The 20,010-nt window shown below is 39.3% G+C and overlaps 1 protein-coding gene across 4 annotated transcripts in view; it reads right to left on the bottom strand.

Annotated features, from left to right (window-relative positions):
• Nucleotides 1-20,010, bottom strand: part of arhgef12b (Rho guanine nucleotide exchange factor (GEF) 12b) — a 76,588-nt gene that overhangs the window by 17,395 nt on the left and 39,183 nt on the right. For 2 of the 4 annotated variants that reach the window (XM_073814756.1, XM_073814757.1), the window contains 20 exons: nt 19,213-19,307; nt 15,826-15,873; nt 13,595-13,693; nt 13,161-13,210; nt 12,033-12,090; nt 11,711-11,901; nt 9,766-9,879; nt 9,218-9,346; nt 9,011-9,136; nt 8,841-8,933; nt 8,476-8,586; nt 8,295-8,387; nt 8,163-8,205; nt 7,326-7,458; nt 7,096-7,233; nt 4,297-4,329; nt 3,465-3,561; nt 3,265-3,373; nt 1,323-1,529; nt 775-919 (listed from right to left, as the gene is read on the bottom strand). In XM_073814756.1, coding sequence (XP_073670857.1) covers nt 775-919; nt 1,323-1,529; nt 3,265-3,373; nt 3,465-3,561; nt 4,297-4,329; nt 7,096-7,233; nt 7,326-7,458; nt 8,163-8,205; nt 8,295-8,387; nt 8,476-8,586; nt 8,841-8,933; nt 9,011-9,136; nt 9,218-9,346; nt 9,766-9,879; nt 11,711-11,901; nt 12,033-12,090; nt 13,161-13,210; nt 13,595-13,693; nt 15,826-15,873; nt 19,213-19,307 — 2,112 coding nt within the window. The remainder of the gene's footprint in view (nt 1-774; nt 920-1,322; nt 1,530-3,264; nt 3,374-3,464; nt 3,562-4,296; nt 4,330-7,095; nt 7,234-7,325; nt 7,459-8,162; nt 8,206-8,294; nt 8,388-8,475; nt 8,587-8,840; nt 8,934-9,010; nt 9,137-9,217; nt 9,347-9,765; nt 9,880-11,710; nt 11,902-12,032; nt 12,091-13,160; nt 13,211-13,594; nt 13,694-15,825; nt 15,874-19,212; nt 19,308-20,010) is intronic. The other 2 variants (XM_065284115.1, XM_065284116.1) reach the window with 1 other exon arrangement.

Here is a 20,010-nt window from a genome sequence, read left to right as displayed (position 1 = left end):
ATTGAGCAAAGAAAATGCTACAGGACAACAGAACACTACAGGAACAATATCACAGTGAAGTGGTGTATGATCATCATTTGGGATTTGGGTGACTTGTGCCGTTTTATTTTGGTGATTGTAAACGACTGTAAGCTCATAACTTCAGCTGTGGCACTATAGGTTTTGTAGTGGCACACGGACAGCCCACATCAAACTACAGTATACAAATTAGACTCCAGATTTATTTGTTGAAGTCTGAAAAATGTTGCATGTAATTTGAAATATGACAACAATTGGATATTTGGAAGTCCATGTGAACTGACTGATTCAAAAGATGGTGCACAAGGTATCTAATACACAACGTGCAACCATGAATAAAGATGGGATGGATAGATTTATAAATCCGAGGAATGCCTCCTATATCAGGAAGATATTTTGAGAAAAATGTTTGTAACCAAACTGATCAGAAGCCCCAGGACTGTGTTTGCGCTGCTCAAATGAGTTTACCAATGCTTTTCCAACAAAGTTTACACAATTCGGATGTTTTATATTTCAGGGTCACTTATAGGTAGTAATAAACGTACATCATTGTCCATCTAAATATATATATATACAAACATCTTGATTGTTTTATTTATCATTGTTTCTTTACAAAGTAACATCGCCATCTACTGGCCTGGCATAATACAGCATTTTTAGTCGTGTGAGCGGATCCATGTAACTCGGATCTTTTGACATCATTGACGTGTATACGTGAAAGATGCAAACTAGTGTTTATGTGTTTTGTATACTCACTTGTCTATCTCAGACTCCTCCTCCTGTAGATGCTCTAAGGTACAGGGGCTGAAGTCAAAATGAGTGGTTACAGGATACGAGTCCTGCAAGTCTGCCGAATTGATGCCATCTCCCAATCTGGGCAATGCTGAAGATGGAACTGCACCTAATTCACAACAAACACAGAGAGACAGGTAATGTCAAATGAAAAGATCTATAGAAATCTTTGCTGAGGAGGGCAGTCGATTTAAAGACAAACTATTTGTTGTCTTGAAAATGGGCTTTCATGTTTGGACCATCAATGTTGTGCATTTGAAGGAAAACAGGACAACTTCTAGTCAGAAGCAAATAACTAAGAGAGCATTCCAGGATGCTGAGCTCCGAACAAAGCAAAAACAAAAACATCTAAAAATAACCCAAAGAATCAGCGGAAATATGGAAGGAGGGATTGAGAGAGATGATTCAGGACAGATATCAATAAGGAGTAAGAAAACAGTGGGGAAAAGAGAGGAAACTATTCTAACATTTGAAGAAAGCGTGTGAAAGGAAAACCCATCGAACCCTCTCACCAGTGTCAGACTCTCGATAGTTGCTGTCTGTGCCCTGTGTCGCTGGGGCACTGTAAGGAGGTGACATGACCGGGGCATTGATGCCATCTGAGCCCTCACTGGACTGACTGCCCCGCACAGGGGGTGATGACGCATCTCCCTGCTCCCCTACACCCAACGGCAGCTGAGGCTTCTGAAGACGCTGCCTTAGCTCCGGAACCTTGTTCTCTGCAAACCGAGTGAGAAAGAAGGAGGATTTTTCAGTAAAATACCTATGATAATGGTTTCCAACATGGTGCCATTGGGTCACTGAGTCACAGAGGACATTTCATAAATAGGTTAATATCTATCTTCAATAAAAAAAGATCTATTTTGGTTAAGATTCAGATTTTGTTTGGCTGCGAGACAGCTGCTTTTCCTCAAAAAAAAAAAAAAAAATTACAATATATTTTTATAAAAAATAATAATAATATACATATATATTATTAAAGGGGACATTTCACAAGACTTTTTAAGATTTAAAATAAATCTTTTGTTTTCCCAGAGTACTAATGTGAAGTTTTAGCTCAATTGCCACTTTGTAGGTGTGAGCAAAAATGTGCCGTTTTTGGGTGTGTCCTTTCAAATGCAAATTAGCTGATGCAAACACAGATCACCATAATGGTAGTTTGTTGTCGCCAGAGTGTGTATATGAAGTTTTAGTTCAAAATACCCCACAGATAATTTATTACTGTATATACTAGAATATAATACGACCCCCCCTTTTTCCAGACTTATTTTGGGAAAAAAGAGATTTTATGGAAAAAATCCGGTGGTGAAAATAATTTTATAAAAATTCTAGTGATACTTTATTGAAAAAACATTTTACCACCATTCATTAAATATTTGGATTAATTTGTCACAAAATAAAGTGCACTTTGTCAATGAATGAGTACAGAAATTAATGAATGAGTGAGTGACAAAAATGAATAACCTTTCCACAAAAATCCAATAATTATGTAGGCCCATGTATGAATGTAACTGTGGTACTGTGAAGATAGACAGAAAATAACCATCTGCTTTTAATCAAACACATCTAACCTATCATGTTGGCGCTCTGTCATGTTGCCCCGTGATTTTGTCTAAATCGCGAATATAAGACGACCCTCCCAACTTCAGCCTTTTTTAGTACAAAAACCTTGTCTTATATTCGGTATATACAGTTTATCATGTTAAAAATGCCACTTTGTAGGTGCGAGCAAAAATGTGTCATTTTTGGGTGTGTCCTTTTAAATTCAAATGAGCTGATACAATGCAAACACTGATCACCATAATGGTGGTGTGTTGACATTGAAACTCAATTGTGCTGTCAATAATTTTCTCTGTGTTTCTCTGTACTAAATATCAGTGCCATGGTCGGATAGTGCAGATTAAGGGGTGGTATTATTATAATATGATCCCTTTCTGACATCACAAGGGGCCAAATTTCAACAACCTATTTTTTACATGCTTGCAGAGAAGAAGTTACTGGGTTGATCTTTTTTACATTTTCTAGGTTGATACAAGCACTGGGGACCCAATCATAGCACTAAAAGTCAGAATTTCATGATAAGTTCCCTTTAAGTGGCTGCTGCTGCAAGAAGCCATGCATGCAAAAGCTGCAAGTCTTTGGGTGTTTAAATTTTTTCCCTAAGGTTTTATTCACTCTTATACAATTGACAGGGTAATTTTCATGTCATTAATCCATTATATTTATCCATTATAAATATTTTCCCCTGTTGACCATAAAGGAAGATATTTGTAATCAAGCAGAAAGTGGAGGACCATTGACTTCCATTGTAGTAGTGGTGCTTAAAAACATTACAAACATTGCTCAACATATCTTTTTTTGTGCAGTAGAACACAAAAGGGGGTGAGAGGGTAAGTAAATGATGATTTTGGGGTGAAATACCCCTTTAAATGAGTTTCAAAATCAATCACATACGTAAGAAGGCATCAGTCCTGCTCGGTCGTCTTGGAAGGAAGACATGAATTCGTTTATTTTTAGGTTTCTCCTCGCTTCCGTCTTTCTCCACCTTTATACTCTTTATACTCTGTTAGAGGGACAGAGAGACACACTAGGTTGCTTTCACTGTTTGCCTACAGTCATTTTGAGTGAGTTAATATATGGCTGAAAATCCTTACCTTTATCTTAGGGAAAAGATTCATTAGCTTGGGCTTGTGCTTCACTTTTACGCCCAACTGCTTCATATACGACAGTATGACAAACTGAATAGTGCTACTGCAAAAGAAACAGAGAGAAATATTTACCCAGAAAGAGGCTAGTACATTCTTTTAGTGAACACCGCCCCTCCAAAACAGAATTCGGACACCCTTGCAATAAGTGACCAAAGATTGTGTATTTGAACAGATCTATCATTTCCAGCAGGGGGCGCAAGCGCTTCTTTCAGGCAACAATACTTAACAGTGCGCAGAATATTGTAGTGACAGCTATTACCCCAGCTGAGGACTTTACGAAGCTGTTCTCACAAACGCTTACAAGCCAAACAGATGACTTGAGCCATGTGTAACTGCATTCAGTGCCAGAGTAAAAATAACCCTCCCGAGCTTCTGACAGAGACTACACGAGGATCTGCTCTCTCGTGAGCCATCTGGACGAACACATACAGCCCCGGTCCCTGCTGCTGCCGCCCATATGCTGCAGTCACTACACAATACTCTTAAAGATGCAGCTAAAACTGCGACGGACGACTGTTGTTGTGATTTGTAACGGTTTACATTCTTATTATTCTCATACCTAGTCATTCTTATGAAGATAGAAAAATGTATAACAACTGCTTCACAATAGGTTACAAACAACTTGTGGTACTATGATGGTAAAAAATGCACTTCAAAGACCATGACTAAAACAATCCAATGGTCTTGATTTGGTGTGATCATTAGATTTAGAGACCGGCCAGCGTTTCAGGGGTTAAGCTGTAGTCATGTAAGGAGAAAAGCAGAGAATTCCCCTTACCACTTATCTTCCTCTGTGGCTTGTGGCGTCAACCTGAAATAAAACACAAGTCACATTGTACTTTCACTTTGACAGCTTAACAATATTTAACAAACAAATTGTTTTATAACAGTGGTACAATATGAGTCAGTTTTTGTGTGTGCTTGCATCATTCTGTGGCTTTTGTGTCATTCATTAATGTGGATAACTCATAAATAATTAACAGATTTGATGTCAGACAAATGGTAATTTCTACCTCCATAACCTTTCTATAAAGATTTCTGTCAAAATGACATCATTTGTCTTTCAGGAACCAAACTCTGCTAGAACGAGCAAATGTTTCCTCTTTTTTAAGTCATTTATGTTATTATTTGACAGCAGGGGACGAGCTTAAAGGAATAGTTCATCCAAAAATGAAAATATTCTCATTATTGACTCACCCTCATGTCGTTCCAAACTCGTAAGACCTCCGTTCATCTTCAGAACACAGTTTTAATATTTAGTCCGAGAGCTTGTTGACCCTCCATTGAAAATCTACGTACGGTATACTGTCCATGTCCAGAAAGGTAATAAAAACATCATCAAAGTAGTCCATGTGACATCAGTGGGTCAGTTAGAATGTGTTGAAGCATCAAAAATACAGTTTGGTCCAAAAATAACAAAACGTACAACTTTTTTCAGCATTGTCTTCTGATGTGAAGCGCATGCACGAGACTAAAGTCACGTGACTGCAGTGACGCGGATGACGTGTTATCCTCAGACATGTTTGCAAATTTTTTTTTCAAACTTACAGCGTGCGCCTCCCTCAGACTGTAAACGAAGCCCGGACGCACAAAAAAAACTGCTGGGGCGCACCAGATAACACGTCAGCCGCGTCACTGCAGTCACGTGACTTTAGTCTCACTCATTCGCTTCACATTAAAGCCGAAGAGTGCGGAATAAAGTTGTAATTTTTGTTATTTTTGGACCAAAATGTATTCAACACATTCTAACTGACCCACTGATATCACATGGACTTCTTTGATGATGTTTTTATTACATTTCTGGACATGGACAGTATACCGTACATAGATTTTCAATGAAGGGTCAACAAGCTCTTGGACTAAATATAAAGCATCTTAAAATGTTTTCAGAAGATGAACGGAGGTCTTATGGGTTTGGAACAACACTCGGGTGATTAATGACATTATTTTCATTTTTAGGTTAACTATTCTTTTAACTCTTTCCATGCCAGCGTTTTTTTTTTAAGTTGTAGGCAGCGCCAGCATTTTTTATGTTTTTCACAAAAGTTTGATGTCTTTCAGAAAATGTTCTTCTTAAAATATATAAAAATACAATATATATCAAATAAAAGAATAGACCCTTTGCTTTTAATCAAAAAAGCATCATCCTATCTTTATTTGTTCTCTTTTTATCACCTCTCAAATATGGTTAGGTTTCTTCGAGATAATTGCATTTTTGGAAGGACTTTTGTTAGAGATCAGATTCAGAGCGATGATCAAAACATACACAGAGTTTTTACAGTTTTTGGTTCAGTGGATTCTTCAGTGTTTTATAAGTTGGGTAAGAGCGCCACCTGGTGGATAATAGCGGAAATATGGATTGCCGTAAAAACTCATCATTGGCAGGGAAGCGTTTTCTCTTAACTGACGAGATAACTAAAGAGTTGCAATTGTTTTGAACAAAGCAGGAAGTAAAGCGCTCTCTTAACACTTTAAAGGCGTTCTAAGCGAATCTGCGAGACGTTAGTTTTTGTTGACGTTTGAATTGTTTTCAAACAGACGGAGCGTAGCTAACTCCTCCCCCTCCGCCTCCCTTCCGTGCTTTCATGAACGCGCCCAACCCCTACCCCCAAATCCTTCTTGTCGTTTATTGGCTGAAACACTTTGTTATGGTTTCTGTTTGTAGGTTTGGCCACTATGTTGTTATTGCCGTTTGTGAAGCCGGGGCTGTCTACAGAGATCGCGTTTTTTACAGTTTGATCAGCGAACAGGCAGCAAGCAGATAGTGAGGAGATGTTTGCTGTATGTAACAAAAAATGTTTTATGGTCTAAAACGCGTCAATTCGCTTAGAGCACCTTTAACCCATCCTAATGTTAAGTCTGTGGTTTTTATTCAGAGTCGTTTGATGCACGATGACACACAGCCCTCACACATGCCATCATATTGCTTAGTTGACCTGTCACGTGTGCAGCACAAAGATTCACGTAACCCTGCTGCGCACATCAGAATGTGTTTAAGAAGTCAAATCAAGGTGAGTGGTCGCGCAATTGACGTCTCTCCTTTTGAATCGCGCTTTAATTCAGAGTCGTTTGGTGCACGATGAAACACAGCCCTCACACATGCCATCATATTGCTTAGTTGACCGGTCACGTGTGCAGCACAAAGATTCACGTAACCCTGCTGCGCACATCAGAATGCGTAAAGGAAGGCAAATCAAGGTGAGTGGTCGCGCAATTGACGTCTCTCCTTTTGAATCGCACTTTAATTCAGAGTCGTTTGGTGCACGATGACACACAGCCCTCACACATGCCATCATATTGCTTAGTTGACCGGTCACGTGTGCAGCACAAAAATTTACGTAACCCTGCTGCGCACATCAGAATGTAGATAGTGTGAGTGCGCCCTAGGTACTGCTCCAGTGACAGCTTTTGTACTGTGCTTTTGTGCCCAGTGAGTAGTGAACACATGCACTGCAAGTCGTGAAAACACACACTATCCCTACCGCCCGGGGAGCAATTGAACCGGCAACTCTCTAACCACTAGGCTACAACTGCCCCTTGTCATTTGCCACTTGGTTGGATATTCTTGTACACTTACAGTACTTGCTCTATCATAGGGATGATGTGTTCTGCACAAGATCGCTCTTTCTCCAGAGCCACCCGGTCCCTCATTCTCTCAGTGTCCAGTCGGGTCAGCTCCGCTTCGGCCAGCGTCAGACCCATACTTCGCTTGTGCCTGGAAAACACAATAGCACACATAGAAGAACATTCTGGAGAATAAAAGTGTACACAGGGAACTTCATTCGCCGGGTGTAGTGAGTTTCTCACCTGAAATCTTCCAGATGTTTCTGGATGTCAGGGAGAAGCGTGTCCTGCAGGCGCTGGACGTACTCTCTATAGACGTCCTCCGAGATGGGATCCGGCCTTTTCCGTTCCGCGTTATTTGAGTGTGCGGTCCGCTCTGCATTCACACACGCATGGATAAGTATTGTGCTCTTTAGAAACATCATGTTACCCAAACCGGGCATATTTGATCCTGGGATTGATCCCGGGATGGGAGGTACAGGTAGAAAAAAGGCAGGAACGATGCCGACGTGTGCTGTAGTGTGGATGCGTGTCATTGCAGTGACAGTTATTGTTCAATTATTTGAAAAATAAAATGGATCTTAGACTATCAGTGCTTAAGCTGAAATTGTTCATCAGCTTAACAGAACGACATTAAATGAGCTAAATAAAAAAAAGCATGTTTTTTTGAGAAAGAAAATACAGATCATTTGCAAACTTAAGACAATTTCAAAAATATTTCACCAGTTTTTATGGGATCTTTACAGGATGTTTGTGAATGCACGCACAGATTCCAGAAAATCGGTGGCAATGAACCAAAATCAGACAATCCCGGGGCAAATCCAAGGACACATCATCAATGTATTTTCCAAAATTTATGTAAAAAGGGCTAAAGTTAATATAAAACAAATGTGTATGAAAGAACCTTTTATGATAGGACTGGGCTTATAAGTAGGGACAGGTTTGGCCAATGATTTGTTGACAGGATCAACAAAGAATAGATATTAGATTATATAAAGTAAAAACCAATACTGACTCATCAACCAATAAAAAGTAATTTGGGGAGAAGTTTATTATATTCATTTAGAAGTCTAAGCTTACCCAGGTCAGCTATGATGGATTCAGGTACTGTCACTTTTAAACTCTGTAAAACACATTAAAAACATGAATCTCTCAGACACCACACCAAACACAACAGGTTAAAGAAGCTGAGAAGTTAGTAAGGTTCCTCACAGCATTTTTTTCTATAATGAAGGTCTCCATGAGGATACGCCGTGTCTCTTTGGAGCTGCTCTGCTTGTAAAGTTCAGCGTAGAGGTAGCACAACTGCAATGTGAGAAGATGAAATCAGAACTGGATGTAAGAGGTATAAATAAACATTTATTTTAGGTTATATATGGGTGATCTGTCTTACCAGCGGTGCAGGGTCAAACTGAGAGACCACATGATGAATAAAAGCTGCCAGGTGAGCAGGCCGAGACTTCAGCAGCTCTATGCTCTGAAAACAGCTGCACTGGCCATTCATCTAGAGAGATAATAATCGATTATGAAATTAGTTGTCAATGAATTTCATTGCTCCCACACCATAGCATACATGTGTCCGCTTCATACAGCGCGAGCTGCGTGCTCAAAGTCAGGAACTTTTACATCATACGATGCCAGTGGTATTTTTATCAGGAGCTTTACGAATAATGTTAATTTCTTTCAAGGTCTGAAGTTGAAGATTAAAATGAGTTTTGGAGTTTGTAACAGCATGAGAGAGACACAGTACACCCCTACCTGTTCATGCTCTGTGTCAAAGTCATCATCCTCAGCACCGATGATTTGGGGGGGCACACGCAAGCAGGGGCTTCCCACATTTGACTGAGAGTCCTAAACATGAGTTTAACAATTCATGCATTCCACTTAAATAAACTCAAAATAAAGCAACAGGTAAAGAGGTCACTCACTAAGTCAGTCGTGTCTTCAGCATCTGGTGAAGGGCAGGAGTTGAGGCTGTCGCGAGGTGTGGTCTTTGGGCTGTGGCCGGGGGTTTCTCTTTGGCATGGGCTCTCTGGGAATGGACTAAGAGTGACCTGCATGGATAATATAGGAACGCTTGAACACAATAAAGAAAACACAGATCATGGAAAATATAGCAAAGGTGGTGTACTGACAGGGGTTGTTGTGCTGTTGGTCCAGGACGACTCCGTTCCAGGATCGCCGTGCCAGGAAGGGGGTCGATCCAAATCTCCCCCTCCATCCTCTAGCACTCCTTCACCTGGTCTTGGAGATAAGGAGCCATCCTACAAAATGCACACAGAAACACTGACTATGACAACATTACATATAAAGACATGCATTGTTTTGTTCATTTCTGCTTTTGACTGTAACATATAAATAGATTAACCAGAATAAAATTTGTGACAGAACTGAATGGCTCCTCCCTTTTTTGAAATAGCCAATAGCGTTTAATTTATCTTTGGAAACTGATGAGAACTTGAAGTGCAGAATGATGTCATAAAAATCATAAAATGAGAGGCTAAGTGCTTACAGTATATGTCCTTAACCGGAATGCTGTCCATTTTTTGAAGAACATACGTTTATAGATTTCCTGAATAGTTAATATCCTAAAATAATTTATAGATTTAGATAAACGAATAGTTCTTAGATATAATTTATAGCCAAACTAAATAAGTTAAAAAGCAGCAGTGTGTCGGTGTACCTGTCCGACGGTTTTGTTGAGATGCTCCGGGAGCTGTGGGATGTGCTTCTTGGTTTCCTGGATTTCCTTCAGTAGTTTAGCTGTAGGGTTCCTGCTGTAATCCTCCGTCATTGTCTGTAATTTACAGCACACAGATTTTGATTAAAAAATCGTTCTGGTTATTCACTTGCTGCTTCTGCTATAGAGGATGTGAGATTCTGCCAAAGTGTCACGTGGTTGATACATATGCACTTTTATATGTATGAGCTCAGTGCAGTCTTGACCACAAATGTGTCAGTCGATATTAATAGTGTCACTTCTGCAAATTATTCAAACAATAAAAAACTGGAAATATACTTTCCCATGAGTCATGGTTATACATATACTGTATACGTTTTATGTTTTTTTTTTTTATATCTACTATAAACCTGGAGGTGACATTAATGTCTGAGGTACTGTCTCTTTCCTTAATACAGATGTTCATCCTCTAACCAAACAATTATAAAGTAAAACACAGAATTATTTATGGCAAGAAAAAGCTGGCAAAGGGAGGATATTAGGGATGTGCATGCATGTCATTTTTTCATTTCGATTAATCCATACGTCTGAAAAACGAGTACTTGATTAACTGGGGTGGGGCAATCAAAGGGGCAGGGCATACACATCATGGTGAAAATAAAATATTTAATTATTTAACTTAATTTTGAAAAAAAAACTATGACAGAAAAATGAAAACACACTAGATTTTTGATTAATTAAATGTTCAGAAACCTCTAACTGTGTGTTTACACCAGCCGCTTTTGAGGCGTCAAACTCGCGTCTAGTTTGCCGCTTGAACATTTTAAGTTTACTCGCTTCATTCGTGCGTGAAATTCTAGTCATCGCGACATTCACAGGGAAATTCGCGTCATGGGAGGGGCTTCTGCGACTCCGCTCGCTTCCTGTAATCACGTCACTACTAGAGCAAGCTCCTGATTGGTTAACCTGGCGCGTTTTTCCGCCAAAGTTCAAATTTTTCAACTTGCGTGTTTCCCATTGCTCAACTTGCGTCATTCGCGCAAACTAGTAGGGCTGGGCAAAAAAAATCTCAAAGAGCCGAATCAATTTTTTCTTTCATATTTATTTCCGCAAACATTGAACGTGAGATTAACGTTAATCTAATTACTAGTCTTCTCCACTAGATGTCACCCTCTTTTTTGCCTTGCGCGATGTTACCAAGGAGCGAAGGGTGAACCTGTCATTCATTCATTCAGTGCTTAAAATGGCGGTTTCAGCTTCATCGAAATTGATGCCACCTTCACATAAAAAGTCAGAGGTGTTGAAGCATTTTAGATTTCACGATAGTGTTGTGGCTTTTAATTTTTTTATTAATTACCCACCTATAAACTTCTGTTCACTGTTCTTTTTTATTAATATAGTATTTGTATTAAACCTATATTCAATAAGTTGAATCGAGTATAAAAAGTGACCCGAAAACCGGAGTCGGAAATTGAATCGAGAATCGAATCGATTTAATAGCTTGTGAATCAAAATCGAATCAATTTGGAACATCTGAATCGATACCCAGCCCTACAAACTAGACGCAAAAATGAGGCGGAACATTGACTTAACATTGAAATCACTCGTGCTTGACGCCTCTACCGCGGCTGGTGTGAACGCAGCAGCATAACAGGAAAAGCTGCGTGATGAAGTGAAACTAAAGGGTTAATAAACACAAACTAAAGTGATTTCTATATGAAGCACTCTACATAATATTAAGCCTTATATACAATATAAATGTATTATACAACATGCTAATACTCGGTCAATCGATTACTCGTGCCCATCCCTACTGGATATGAAGTAGAAATTTGGGCACACATTAAGTGCAGGTGTTTAGAATGTAAAGCTTAGTTAAGGGCCTAACAAGTGAGTGATTTGAGTCATGTCAGGCCTGTTTACTGGTTATCTGCGATTAATCTCTTACCCATACAGACGGGACGGCTTTGCGCTCTGATGGGCTGGGGGATGAAGAGGAACGGTCTGGGCCAGTGGGTCCTGGGGAATGAGGGGAGTTGAGCGAGGAGAGAGACCCCTCTTCCCCCTCACCGTCCGACAGGGGGATCTGAGGCAGCCCTGGCGGTCTCCCCAACACCGTCAGAGCCACATAGGAACCCGCTGCAAACACACACGAGACATGAATTAGATGATTATAAGATGTTTGTACATCGAAACCACCGACCTGGTAGTTGTGTAGTATAACTCTTATAAAATACATAAATAATGAAAGTAAAGGATACGCTACTTACATTTTATAAGCTTTACAACTTCTACATGATTTGAATGTGTTACTAATGTCCCGTTGACCTGTAAATGAAAGACAAACATACGGTTAAAATTTATAGAAAATATCCAACATTGGGCTACATGTACCTACAACATGCTAATATTTCTGTAAATTGACTATCATATACTATTTTTTTTTGTTGCCAAAAACATATCTTATTTAGCTTGCTTATGGTAAAATTATGGCAATATTCCTCTATTCATCCAGCAGGTGGCAGATTGAGAGACCAGAGACATCCTGTTGACATCAGGTGAGTCTGTCTGCAGATTGTCTGTGTATTGTTGCCCAAGGGCTTAAAGATACAAACCCTTTTAATATTTCATAAGGTTGGTCAGACAGGCTGCACAGCTTTATTTCAAACATTTAAAAACATCTGAGCTTTGTTATGGTGGAATCTGTGATTAGGACTGTCACAATTATGACATTTCACTGACGGTTTATTGCCTATTGTGTTGTTGCTTAGACATTTATTATTCATCCTTTTTTGTTCATTAAATAATTTTCACACATTGTTGTAATTATTTGAATTAAATATTTTGCAAGGTTTACCTGGGAGTGAAAATTAATACACATATAACACATTTAAAAGTAATTATTTAATAAAAATATCTTTCGAAAACTGATAATTCTTCATAAGAAATATTATAACTGAAAATAAAAACGCAATTAAAATAAACTGACTAAACCAGAACAAGTCTTAAATTGTAGCCAATCCTACTAAGGTCATATTATTAATGGACCACATGTTTGAAAAAAATCAATTCCTTACAGATCCTTCCGAATAGCATCCTTCACTTCCCTAAATTTGAAATTGCTGTTTTGAAAAATTTATATTTTACCTGGCAGTTCATACTGCTTATCAAAGTTTTTTCCAATGTATTGAATGGCTTTGCAATGTATCGCATTGCACTGTCAGTTAAGAAACGCCATCTGATTCGGTCTAGTTTATACAGGCACTGCAGCTCCCCCTTGTGTTTTTAGAGAGATGTGCAATCATTGCGGTGATCTGAAATCATCGCAATGAGGTCAAACAATCGTGATAAGATGATCCTTTAATCATTGTGAAAGCCCCATCTGTAATGTTCATTACCTTTATGATCCGGTCACCAGTCTGAACACCAGCGCGCATGGCAGCTCCATCTACGTGAGAAAAACAAAATATCGGGATGAAAAATAAAAGTATAAACTTAATAGTTGTTTTCAGGTGCCTAGATGTAAATGCTTCATATCTGAAAGCACTACAACATCATAGTTTTTATTTTTCTATAGTACTACGAATACCAATTCTTTTAGTAATTTGAATAATCATAATATGGAAACCATTTAGTATCATAGTATAAATATCATGGCAAAACCACAGCTGTATCACAATACAGTAAAGTACTCGCACATTAGTGTTTAGTAACACTGTACTGCTGTGTTACGTAACCGCTTAATAATAGTTTAGTAAGTCAATTGTCAATCATAAGAATGATGTATGCAAGTGCACGCCAACAATAGAAATTGTGCCTGTGTATTTCATACCCTCTTTCACAAGCTGAACAAACACAGGGTTATCTCCGCTGACTGTCAGCCCAAAGCCATTCTCATCTTTCTGGATGATAACACAACGCTGCACAAGCCCTGTGGGACAAAGAGAGAGAGTTAGGGATGGAAGGAGTGCGCAGGAGAAGGGATAAGGACTCTGTAAGCACCACTCAAGAGGCTGGATATATATAGTGTGTTATTTCTAGTCACACAAAGTGGATGTGTATGTGAACCCACAAAAACTGATTTCCTAAAAGGCCTTTGGCATGCCATGAGTCACGCCATGAGTTTCGAAATGAGTTTCTTTTTCTGCTCAAAAGCATGTTTATGACCTCATAGGAAGTCTGTGTAAGAAAACTGAAAATAAAAGGCTTTTTGTAACCAAGAGCCCAACTGAAGCAAACACTGATCACCATAATGGTGGTTTTGATAAAATAATTGTGGGTGCAAAAGTGATGTTTACTACTATCTAGGTTATCTAGGAACTCACTTCCATGTGTAAGTATGTTTGTTACAAAGAGAGATTTTTGTTAGTATCAAAGTCAATACAAAAATGTTAGCTCCAGCTTATCAGCTTACACAGCGGTTTTTTATACTTAATATTGGCGCATGATTATTAAAAAATACAAAACTAGCTCTGCCCATGTTTTTTGTTGCTGATGTTTTATGTGCACATGCTCCTGTATTAATCATAAGTTTAAGGACAAAGACTTAAAGAGTTGACAAATGAAAATGTATAAGACGCATCTTGATACCAACAAAACCTGGTCTTGGTTTGGTTTTTTCAACTCGAAAAAAATCCTGTAACCCTGATTTTGTTTAACCATCTTCATGGTACAGGCCCTAGTCGTGTAGCTCATAAGCATTTCAAGGGCTCAACGCAAATAATTTTGTATACTGGCCCGGTCAGGCCAGTAGTTCAGGTTTTCACTTGCCCTGCCAAAATTTTCACTGTCCCCAATAAAAAAATGTTTGTGTCACATATTTAAAAATAATAATTCAAAAGTCAAATATAATTGTAGGCTCCCAACTTTTCTGCTTTATTCCTGTAAACTGACAGCAAATTGTGCAAAATATTGCATTGTTTCTTTCATCGTGTTTTATGCAAGTAAATGTCTGTTTCCAATATTATAAATAATATACATTGATGAAAATATATTTTATAGTAACTGAGGGTGAAACATTGGCCCGATTGGGCAAGTGACAATACTTTTTACTGGCCCGAACGTCTCTCACACTTGCCCCAGGCCACCGGGCAGTCCTTTATGTTGAGCCCTGTATTTAAATGTTATAGCTACATAGTCCATCCTTACCCATTGCTATTACTAACCAAAACACATATTTGCCTTTAAAAAAAACACAAAATATTTTGAGACTTATGGCCCAAAACTATGCTTGCTTAGGTTAGCACTTTTTAAATAACTATCACTGTAAAAAATGTTAAAACAACTTGGTTTTGCAAGTCAATTAATCATACTATTTTGAGTTTAGACACGCGATAAGTTGACATAACTTATAAAAGCAAGTTGAAATTGTAACAATAAATAATATGTCGATTTGACATTTTTATTAAGGGTAACTTAAAGGTAGAATCAAGCGATTTGCTGACAATGTGCAAACTACTAACTAACCAACTCCAAGTGGACAAAGAGAAAATGGTTAGTGAAGGGTCACCGGGTGAGTTGTAATTGGTAAACTTTGATAGTATATAAACCTTTGATAACAGCACAAGTGTATGTACATCTATCCAGAAATTGCTGTTCATAAAATTATTTTTTTTGGAAATTGGTACTGAGCATTGCATCCACAGGTGATGCTCTACCAATACTGGTTTTGGTATCAACCCCTGAACCTTTGGTTTCATCACAACCCTAGTTCAAGGCATGACATTTCTGTTCATTGTTTAAAAGCCATATGTCTGAAATGCAAGACGGTATGTAATGAGAAAAGAAGCATAAAGTCCCTTTATAGAACAGATCAAAGAGAAAGACATCATGTGAGATACTGTAACAGAAAAGTTAGGATGTGTACACAACACTGCACACCATTTTAATCATGCAAAGATCATAAATAAGTATGAATCTGATTCATTTTAATCCCGTAAGGTACGACACATCAGTGAGGAGTTTGTGCAGGTTGAGTCTGGGTGGCGGCGAGAAGATAAGCAAACACATTCACACACACCACAGCAAAACCCAGAGTACCGTTAGCGACTCTTTAACTCTTACCACACGACTCTGCTCTTCCATCCACTACTACACTTTGAACAGGCAGCTCTGATAGTAGAGAAGATGCAGTACACACACACACACACAAACAAACAGCAAAAAACAACAAAGTAAATAAAAAGATTTGTAAAACGTCATCAGAAGCAAAACTGAACACGTTCACATTGGCTTTTCTCAATTCCAAGAACGCAAAGAACGGACTTGCGTTCTCGTGGAGATCGGTCTTGCCAGGCGACCTTGGAAGAATGAACTCAAGTCGCGAGAACACAGAACGCACTTGTGAGAATTGAGATGTGTGCGTTCTTCGTGTTGGTCACCTGACCTACGTCATTTTTTTGCCGCAATGACTTCTGGGGCGTAAAGCGATTTCAGCGTGCAAGTCTGCACTCGATGCATCCTCAATATCAAGAACACATCCGGGTATTTCCATGCGTCCTCTGTATACTTGCGTTTTTGAGAATTGAACTTCGAGGGTTAATGATGACGTAGAGCGAGAACACAAGGACGCAAAATCGCTGAAGAATGCATATTGTGAAACAGCCATTGAATAAAAAATTTGTGGAATGAATGTAAACATGGTAAAATGTTGTACATTTTTGATGTATTGCAGATACTCGTTGACGGCACAAATGCATTTTCAAATTAACCAAAATAATGGAACGATGCAAATGTAAAATATTGGATAGCGATTATCTTATTCCCAGTGGTGACATATATCCGAGTGAAACGGCTTTTGAAATTAAAAAAAGGTAAGGCTGGATTTGAATTCGTCTATCGAGAACTGATTTAATCGTTTGAAGCTGCAATGAGATGCCTGTGATGTCATAAGCATCAGTTTTTCAGATTGGGCCGTTTTCTGATTGACATTTCTAAAAGAGGAATTTCTATGAGACTGAGATGTTTGGCATGTTTAGCACTTTTTGTATATTTGTGAATGCGGGTAGACTACCATTATTCAACAAAGACAAGGTAAAAATGTTTTTTCATTCTCTGTCCCCTTTAAAACAACATTATTTTGTGTATTTGGTATAATACAATGTGTTTTCGCGGTTTATGGTTAAAAAACATTATGTTCCATCTATCGTACATTTTTGTAGCTCCAGATTTCACTCTCTTCCTGAAACGCAAAGATTTTTTTACAAAACTCATCGATTTGAAAAGCTCTGTGTCCCTGATTGGCCAGCTAATCTGTACGTTGTGATTGGCCTGAATACCTCTGACGTCAGCCGAAATGTGACGCTCCTTACCATGTTTGAAAGATTCGCTCGCAATGCTAACAGGAGTTAACTTACAGTCAGAAGCGGGAGGAGTTATGATAATGTCGGTCTTTACTACATCACCAATCCCAGGAAGTAAACTGTTGCCTACAATCTGTGTGTTTGTTGTAGTCCAAGAAAAGCGATTTACATTGGAGACGATAACTCACGTCATCGTTTACTTTGGGGTTTGTATCTTTTGCATATGTACTAACACACACTTACACACCAAAGGAAAAATGGTCGGACAATAGTTGAGGGGGCAAAATTTATTATTTTCCTATAGAATTACGAATTAAGACACATTTTGTCCATGACGAGACCCTTCCTTTTCCTTCTGATTCAATTTATAAAAGCATGACTCAGACATTTCTGAGACACACCCTGTATATCCTCTGTGATGACTCGGCTAAATCCCTTACTAAAAATAAACGGCCATCCTCAAATGAGATTTCCCTCTCTGATGGCTGCACAGCTGTGCGTCTCTGAGCCGGGAAGGCAGAGAGGGATTACAGCCCTGTGACAACATCCTGCTAAAATGATGAACACCCAGTCTGCTAAAATGATTTCACATCTAAAACACTTGGAAGCATAGGGTTAAACTGCTGTACTACATGGCAACATGGGCTCTGCTGATCAATTGTAGATACCTAAAATATTAATCCCAGGCATGATTTCAGATCAGTGACGACAAACCTTGATTTTGAACCCAGATTGGTGGTGTGTTCAGTAAAGTAAAAGGCCTAAACATGCAATAATGAGGTTCAATGTGACAACATATCAAAATTAATGCATCCCTATTGACCCTTAAAAATAAATACAGAATTACAGGGCTACTATTGAGGCCCATCATCTTGATCTTGCCCAGGTCCCTCAACCACAAGCCTGCCCTTTTGGATCAGAGATGTGACTTTTCGAGTGTGCGCCATAGATTGTAAAAAAGATGGACGCTGTGGGAAACGCATGGGAAACGCGCAAACGTTCACCCCAGCCGCGGTAGAGGCATCAAGCGCGAGTTATTTAAATGTTAAGTCAATGTGAAGACACGATGAGGCATTTAACGAGGCGCGGTAGACGCGATTCCGCCTCATTTTTGTGTCTAGTTCGCGAATGACACAAATTGAGCGTTGCTGCGGAAAAAAACAAGCGAGTTGAAAGATTTGAAGTTTGTCGGAAAAACGCGCCGCGCTAACCAATCAGGAGCTTGCTCTAGTAGCGACGTGATTACAGGAAGCGAGCGGAGTCGCAGAAGCCCCTCCCATGACGCGAATTTCCAATGTCTCGATGACTAGAATTTCACGCGCGAAAAAGCAAGTAAACTTAAAACGTTCAAGCGGCAAACTAGACACGGTAGACGAGAATTTGACGCCTCAAACGCGGCTGGTGTGAACACACAGTAACGGTGCATTCACACAGGGCGTAAGCGTTAACGCTTGACGGAAGGCTTGTCTGAAGTGTGGCCAACAGCCAATCACAGTGGCCTCTGGTCTTCCATAAACGTAAGTGGCTGGCTCTGCCTAGGTTATTTGCATAAGGCAATCAGATTGGCTGACGCATGCGTTGCCGCTTGAAAAGTTGAAAAATGTTCAACTTCTGCCGCGAGCAACGGCACTGACTTGGCGCAGACGGATCCACAATTCAGTTCGGCAACGCATTACGTCAATTAAAAGTGAATGGGAAGCGTTAACGCTTATGCCCCGTGTGAATGTACCGTAAGGGTTGGAATCCTGATGTTTTGGCAAAAGTCAATGTTAAATGTTTAAAAAATGTACTAATCCAGCATTTAAATGACCACTGACATCAATGTGGCACCTCTGACGTAAAAATCATGTTAATAAAGATGCAATGCAACAGCACCTGGTCTGCATTCAATCTCTCAACTAAAAATAATCCACAACACCTCATCTTATTGGTCATTGGAAGACAATATCCCAGCTGTAACAATGCAGATCTGTGGATTTCGCTTAAAATAATCTGAATATACAATGTTGATTACTTAAGATCAACACAAACATTATTCTCCCAAATAGGAAGCCAGAAAGAATGAGAAGAAAGGAATGGAAAGGAAGCGAGAGAAGGTGAGATGCATTATTCAGAAGATGTCTTTCAAGTGAACACATTTAGTTCTTACCTGTGGGGTCAAATTCGTGCGAGGGGAGGACTGATGCCTTGTCGCTCTTAGGCTTCTTGTCTGGGGGATGGTCCTTACTGAGAATACTTCCTGTCCTGTGCACACACACAAACGGAAAGGAGTCAACATCAATGCCACATCGTGCTATTCTTAACCCACAGCACACAACAACTAGACAGGAAATGTGGATCCACTAACAAAAGGTCACACTCATGCCCATGTCCAAAAACAAGCCCAATAAGAGCAGACAAAACATTGCAACACAATGCAAACTACTGTTCTCTGTGAAACCCAATGATTTATTATAAACAGTTATCGTGACATCATAACAAGTGAGCAGAAATCTCAGCATCAAAGCATGCCAAGATGAAAACTGGTTCAAATATAAGAGGCACAGACAAACAAGAATCTTACTACATTATGAAAATACAATGTACCGTATTTTCCGCACTATAATCCAGAGCGCCTTATATATGGATCAAGGCAAACTCCGCGTCAATGTCAAAATGTTCCGGCCGGCTCGCACGAGGATAAATAAATTATTTCAAACTATGACCAAAAAAATCAACATCAACAAAACTAAAGGAGAATTAAGTCACGTGACTGCAGTGACGTGGATGACTTGTTATTTTCAGACACGTCACGGTGTGTCTCTCTCAGACTGTAAATGAAACCCAGGCCACAAAAAAAAACAGCTGGGGCGCACCAGATAACACGTCAGCCGCGTCGTAGGTCATCTGCGTCACTGCAGTCAAGTGACTTTAGTCTCGCTTCACAACAGACACGGAAGATGATGCT

The sequence above is a fragment of the Paramisgurnus dabryanus genome, chromosome 5 (genome assembly GCF_030506205.2).
Source record: "Paramisgurnus dabryanus chromosome 5, PD_genome_1.1, whole genome shotgun sequence".
NCBI classification, from domain to species: Eukaryota; Metazoa; Chordata; class Actinopteri; order Cypriniformes; family Cobitidae; genus Paramisgurnus; species Paramisgurnus dabryanus.
This window is presented reverse-complemented; position numbering and strand designations above follow the sequence as displayed.